Source organism: Ciona robusta, chromosome 8 (genome assembly GCF_009617815.1).
Source record: "Ciona robusta chromosome 8, ASM961781v2".
NCBI lineage: Eukaryota > Metazoa > Chordata > Ascidiacea > Phlebobranchia > Cionidae > Ciona > Ciona robusta.
In genome coordinates, this window is record NC_143242.1 from 562,801 (window position 1) to 570,154 (window position 7,354).

The window sequence follows — 7,354 nt, forward strand, 5'->3', positions numbered from 1 at the left end:
GCTGAGCGTTGCCATCGAGAAACACTGACTAATTTCATCTTGTCAATGCGTGATGTGAAGGAACGAAATGTTGAAAAAAGAATCGTAAGTTTACGTTTATTTATTTTCTTGGTTAAACTAATGAAGTAAAAACAACCAGACTAATAAGTTTTGTTATAATCCTATTTAGGGCTGCCATATGTGAGAATCACTTTTTAGAAAGTGACATTATAGTGAAAGGTGTAAGAAAACAGCTTAAGATTGGTGCAAAACCAAGAAAAAATTTACCGAAGGTATCTGGACAATTTACTGGTTGTCCAAGAAAAGAGCCAGCAGTGCGTGAAGATCTACCACAAAAACTCAGATACAGTTGTGTAGCTGATTTACAGAAAGCAGCAAACAAACTGTCAGAAAAAGTGAAAGGTACAGGTTTATTTTATACATAACAAACAATCATTTCATTAAATCTGCAGTTAAAGTGTTATGGAATCTTTATTGTGTTTTTTTCTATAATATGTAATTATATTATGAATCACTAAATTTCAGAACATTGGATTTATTATGCCTGGAAGTCATTTTTTATTTTGGAATACAAAGAACAGGACACAATACTGCCTCGAATCCGGTAAATCAATACTTTGGTTGATTCTCTTTTTGAAATTATTTTTATTCTAATTGTATGTTTTTAGAATTGAATTTGATTCTAATGCTCACATCACTGCTGTAGCATTGTCTGGATGGAAAGTTTCCAATGCCATAAGTCTTTTGGGTAATGGTCAACTTGACACTTTGTACAATGTGCTATGTAAGTATTGTAAAAGCTAAATTTTAGAAGAATTTTGCTTATCACAACCTATGTTCCAGGTGAAGCAGAACGTCTGACCTTGTGTCAAGGCATTGAAAAACAGATCAAGGGTTCTTTGGAACACCCACAGCTGGTATGGGATGGGAACAAAATTGAGACGTCAAATATAATTAGGTCATCTAAATGCAATATTATAGGTAATATGTGTGTACTTCTAAGATACAAGTTAAAGCAATCTCACTATGATTGTTTCTTCATTTGATTCTTTAGTGTCATCGCTTCGTGATGTTCCTGTATGTGTTGAGTGCTCAAAGTATGCAAATGTCCAAGATGTTCAAAGCCAAGTTGAAGTTGACAATCAAATACATGAAACTATTAAGGTTTGTGGTTAGGATTATTTTGTTCATTGATTCACTGGGTTTGTGTTTAGGTTGTCTATGGAGAAGAAGAAAAGAGTCTGAATAATTGGCACAAGATGTTTTACAAAAATCAAATCAGCAATGCATCACTGTCTATACATGCAAGGAGATATCATCCCGATGTAGTGCGTTGGGCACTTGAGTTATACTGTCGCTCTCCTGCTGCATATGAGCACATAAGAAGTAGCAAAGCTCTGGTGTTGCCATCAATATCCACTATAAAAAGTTACAGGTACAGATTTAACTTATTTTGCCATTCTAACATTTACTATAAAGAATAGTTTAACAAGGGGTGTGATAACTTATTTTCGGTAGAAATTGCATACCTCCAACATCTGGGATCAGTTCAATTGCATTGGCTGAAATTGAACGCGTGGCAAAAGATAAAGAAGAGCTTATAGGTTACCTTACATTGGATGAGATGAAAAGTAAGTTGCTGCTGTAAGGTGTACTCCATGTGTATTATTGTCATGTATTTTTAGTACGAGAAAATGTTGTTATTCGCGATGGAATGTTGGTGGGATTTTCAGAGCTACAGCCACTTTCAGACAAACCTACTTTAGCAAGTCACATACTAGGTATTCTATGGCATTATACTAATATTTCAACAAATTCAATATGTAATTTTTTTAGTGTTTTATGTAAGAACTGTGAAGAGAGAAGTGTCTATTCCACTAGCTTGGTATCCTACAAATGTTACACCGGCATATCAGATGGCAATTATTTTTTGGGAGCTCTTGAATGAATGCGAAAAGCGGGGTCTACAGATCCATGCTGTTGTAGCTGATGGTATGTCAGTTAACAGACGCTTTTTTAAACTTGTTAGTGGGAGTTCCACAATTCCATTAGATCAGCCATTCACTGCTCCAAATCCTCATGCCCCAAGTCGACCGATTTTTCTCTGCTCGGATCCATCTCATTTGCTCAAAGTAAAGCATATTTTCAACTTATATGATTCAGTGTAGTTAGTTTTATCTTTACAGACCACAAGAAATTCTCTCTTGTCCTCGAAACCAGGTGGTACAAGGTATATGAACATGAGCGGCTTTGATGTACTGTGGACACATGTTATTGACCTGTATAAAGAAGATCAAGCTTCTGAGATTCTTTCAAAAAGTCTCCTTACTTCAGAGCACATTCACCTCACCCCTTACCCAAAAGTAATCTAATTTAGGGTATCACTGTAATTTTTTTAATTTTTAATTTGTGCAGATGAGAGTTAACCTGGCAAGAGATGTTCTCAGCTGGCGTGTTGGCAAATGCCTTAGTACTATGGTGGGAGCGCAGGGGGACATCAGAATTTATTCTCATGTTTGCGAAGTAAAATTCTTCGTAGTCTTATTATTTTTGTGTAGCATTTGTCCCAACATCTAGTTTTAAACCACATTTGAAATTAACTTTACAGATGGTTTGATATTGTCAACTGTAATGCATCGTGCCCTATACGTGATCCTAAAGACAGCAGACTTTTATGGTTGCAAGATAACTTTGTGAAATGTTTGATTGATTGGATGGTAATATCGTGTTATTGTTTCACTGAGGTGTTTAGGACTTACTGAGATTTATTTCTTAGGTTGATGTCAAAACGCACCATCGTGGGGAGGGTAAAAGGCTTATGGCAAAACCTACGTGAGAGGGACTTATATTTACCACACAAAATTTCATTTCTTTAACAAAACGTTTGCTGTCAAGTAGTTCATTGGAATATGTATGCTTGCATTCTTTTACTCAAGATGTACTTGAAGCATTCTTTGGAAACTTGGTATGAAAAATGACGTATTGAATTGCGATTAAAAATATTATCAACTAAAATTAACAAAAGTTTTATTTTTAAGCGTCAAATTGGTCGAAGATCTGGAAACCCTGATGTTTCACTCAGCATATTACTGTTCGGAAGGTGATAAAAAAAGTCAAGGGTTTAAATGGTAGCACTACTTTTGGCAAAGAAAATGCATGGACAGAAGTTAGTGATATTCCACTCCCAAAACGCCCAAGAAAATGAAAATGCAAATTGGTAACAACAGTATTTTTAACTTCTTTACATTTTATTTAGTTCTTTTCTAAGACTATGTGTTTGCCGGTTGCAGGTTTTAGACAATCTTTCAAATAACTTTTTGGAAAAAGCATAAGATAGTAATCGTATAAATAAAGTAACAAGATAAGTTGGTAATTTTAAGACAACATTATTTTCTACCTCACTTCGATCAACTATTCGGTCAACAAAGTGGCTGAATGTAACATCGTGTAAAATTTTACAAGTAATCTTTTTAAAGTCTACAGATGAAATATCACTGCACTGCTGTTTCACCAAGTTATATGTGTACAGCAGAAGATGGTGGTATTCTGTTGATGGATTCCTTAATGATCCAATCCTTTGTTCAAGCAGGGGTATCATTGATCCTGATGGATTTGTGGTGCAAAATGAATTAATGACACTGTAATCGTTTTCAAATTTTTTAGAAGCCTTTTTTAATGTGAAGCCTCCAATATACTCAATGACATCCTGTTCTAGTTCTGTAATTTCAGTCTGTAATACTGTGCTTTCTTTTTGTATTGGCTTTACAATTTGCTTCATCATACTCAAAATTGCCACTGATGCCTGCCCATTTTCTATTTTTGATAAAAAAAAACTTGAAGCATTTGTACAAATCAAAGGATATTGTTTTATAATATGTTCCTCATTTTTATTTTTTGCAAATTCCATTATCCAAGTTGTTACTTTTTGTAATCCAAATTGTGAAAGTGTAAAGTCGGGGTTCAGAACTTGATTAACATACGTTATGTCGTCCTCTCTAATAGTGGGATCAGGAGTCGTGGATTGCACTGATGACGATAAATTACTTTCAGTATCCACGTCGGTAAATAGCAGTTCTACAATAACGTCCTCTTGTACATCCATTAGGACCAATACTGCACCAAATATTAACTACTACTGCTGCTGTTGGATGCATGAAATACAGTGCGTTAATGTATTTTTAACACCGGTAATAGTTTATTAAAATAAGTAAATTAGTTTGAGTATAATTTCGAAGCTACACGGAATACTATAACATACCAACAGGTAAAACCATAGTCCGTATATAAACATGTCTGGGTCAAACGATATTTATTGCAGACGGCTATTCTGGCAATCTCATTCTGCTGAGTGTCACTCAACCGTGACCGAGACAATGGAGCATGGTCGGTTGGCTTTCTATGTTCAGTATTCTATGGTTTCACACTATGAGCAATAAAAGCACTGGCAGAGAGCAGATGTTGGCCGGCGAAGAATTTACACACAATTATAAAAAATATTTTCTATTAAGGTAGAAACACTGAAATGTGATTTAAAGGTATCACAAAAAGGCCGTGTGAGAAAGCATGAGATTGGTAATCCTGCCGCTAGTGACCAGTGAAAATTTTTTTTAAAAAAACTTGGGCGTTCGTATCGAAAATTAACTTTGAAAATCTGCGAAAAACTGCTGCGTCACCGTAATTGCATGCGCCATATTGTTTACCTATAAGTAAAAGGCGGTTTTTAACGTCACAATACAACTATGACGTCACAATAGAACCTTACGTAACTTGTCTTATTGGGTGAACTAGCGCAAATAACTAATCTTATTTCATAAATACTTGTTTAAAAGTGAACCCGAAGGCTCGTAGCTCTAAAAAGAACTGTTCAAAATAAAAAAAGATAAATAAAAAACTTAAATATTGCGGATCGGATAAGCAACGATCCAGTCAAAAAGCTTCTCCAATAATGCGGCGTGGTCGCGGTACAACTTTCTTGCCCAAAGCTCTGCCAAATAGGAATCTAGTAACTCAGGCTCAACACCTCGCATATTGCGGAGTAGTGTCGTCTTCATGTGGTGCCACGTGGACTCAATGGTCTGTGTGTGTGCGCCAGTCTGCGGATCAATGAAGTTCTCGCTGTGATTGACAGACTGGTGCGAATACCCGAGCTGGTCCAATCCAGTGTAAGCTGCCCATTGATCGGAGTGTATGGTGGTACTGGGGAGGACTTCGTTTTGAATGATTGGGAGCAAGGTCTGTTTATCACGCCTTTATACTTTCTCTTGCCCCGAAGAAGAGACTAATCAATTTCCACGATCGTGTTTGGACCTCCCATGAGCTCTCTCTTGCTAAATCCCAGCATGCACATTTCTCGACAGAAATTATACCAATCAGTAACTGTGTGTGCGCCAAAACCATAGTTCTGTTGCGTTGTGCCGACGGGTACCTGTTGCACCCAGTTAATTAAAATGGCCATAACCTGCTTATAGCGGATTTTAACATTGGCACGGTTCCGGTTATCCATAAAGGCAAAAAATGAATTTTTTCTCGGGGAAACATACGTGCCGCAAGATTTGCATCGAATACACGGCAAAGATTCTGAGTTCTCGCCCTCAAAATCTTTTTTGCATGAGCTTGCCGCGTTCAGGGGTCTCCGCCGGCTACCCCAAACAAGAGTATTACTCTTGCGACAACTTCGGTTCGGGCATCGATCAAAAGAAGATGGACCCCGTATAAGATTTTTTTCTAGTAAGTAACCTTGTAATTTGTCTGCATCCGCAATAATGGCTTGCATGTGTGGAAAAAATGCCATCGATAGAGTACAAGTTAAAATTTTGAGCAAAAAAAGGAGTTTCGCAACACGTGGACCGGTATATATATTTAGGGTTGTATTATGACGTAACAGAACGGATTTTCCGTCATTTTGACGTAACTACTATGTGACGTCATAATGTAACCATATATTCGTTGATTTTGTTCAGCACAGGTGAGTATGGTGACGCAGCAGTTTTTCGCGGATTTTCAAAGTTAATTTTCGATACGAACGCCCGAGTTTGTTTTTTTTAAATATATACAGCGAGTATCAGAGAGACGTAAGGAACATTTTGAGACCAAAATTTTCACTGGTCACCAGCGGCAGGATTACCCATGAGATTTTCTATAGTAAAAATAGTCATTTATGTTTAGAAACTAAAAAAGTCACTTGAATTTTTTTTGGACTTAAGAAACTCGAAATGATTAAATTTCAGTCACGCTCTCTTATGGGAGCTTCCATGCATTACTCCAGCGCTTCTATTTGACGTAATTTTTTTTAAAGATCGTTTGTGAAACGTGGTGTAACCTTTAGATCACACTTGAGCATCTATCCATACACAAATTTTCTTTTTTTTGTATGCTCCTTTAACAAACATTGTATACAATAATGTTTCCAAAGGAAATTATTTCTGTTCGAAATTTTGTCACTTTCAAAAAGAATTACCTCACAAAACTGCAGCTGTGCTTTAAAAATCGCCGCCCATTAGCTCTCGTGTGAACCCGCCAAACTTGATACGTAGGGTGGGGTAAGATGTATATCTCAACTGTTCTTATAAAACTAGCAAGATGTATATCTCAACTGTTCTCATAAAAAAGCAATATTTATTTCTGAAAAAAATCATCTTACCCCACCCTAATATATGTTGTATCAGTTTGTAAAATATTCTTCAGTATAAAATTTAAATGAAAAATTAGAATAACCAAATATTACTTACTTTTTCAAAAGTTCAAACTTTTCGAAGGTGATAAATCTAAAATAAATATTAGGCATTGAATTTGCTGTCAGTCTGAATGGTATTTATTTAAGTATACAAATATTCTCTAATTAGTTATTGACACCTGCTCTATACGCTCTATAGGATTACAGTAACATCAGTTATCACGCATGCCGCAGTTAATTTTTAACATTGCCGTTTTTGAGCCAGCATGAAAGCAACCTTTTGGGTGATTAAGTTTTTCTGTTTTGCGGATAATTTAAACTACCAATTAATTTGTTAACTTACCCCCCCCCCCATACCAATTAATTTGTTAACTTACCCCCACACAAGTAAAATGATCATATTTGCACAACACGTACCCTCACACAAGTAAAATGATTATTTTTGCACAACACGTACCCCCACACAAGTAAATTGTTAACTTTGGCAGAACAGGTACCCTCACACAAGTAAAATGTTCATATTTGCACAACACGTACCCCCACACAAGTAAAATGATCATATTTGCACAACACGTACCCTCACACAAGTAAAATGTTAACTTTTGCAAAACACGTACCCTCACACAAGTAAAATGTTAACCCGTACCCTCACACAAGTAAAATGTTAACTTTTGCACAACA

General features: G+C 36.2%; 1 protein-coding gene across 2 annotated transcripts; it reads left to right on the forward strand.

Annotated features, from left to right (window-relative positions):
• The first annotated feature begins 1,026 nt into the window (after positions 1 to 1,026).
• Positions 1,027 to 4,530, forward strand: LOC149731995 (uncharacterized). Of its 2 annotated transcripts, XM_089882197.1 has the most exons (12): positions 1,027 to 1,164; positions 1,215 to 1,435; positions 1,519 to 1,631; positions 1,686 to 1,781; positions 1,837 to 2,132; positions 2,187 to 2,363; positions 2,416 to 2,523; positions 2,609 to 2,717; positions 2,777 to 2,965; positions 3,039 to 3,217; positions 3,477 to 4,162; positions 4,319 to 4,530. In XM_089882197.1, the coding sequence occupies exons 1-8, from the start codon at positions 1,027 to 1,029 to the stop codon at positions 2,615 to 2,617; spliced, it is 1,158 nt and encodes a 385-aa protein (XP_089738323.1). In that variant the 3' UTR covers positions 2,618 to 2,717; positions 2,777 to 2,965; positions 3,039 to 3,217; positions 3,477 to 4,162; positions 4,319 to 4,530. The 2 variants fall into 2 exon arrangements, with proteins under 2 accessions (XP_089738323.1, XP_089738322.1); XM_089882196.1 differs by lacking the exon at positions 4,319 to 4,530 and having other exon boundaries at positions 3,477 to 4,182.
• Positions 4,531 to 7,354: the final 2,824 nt, after the last annotated feature.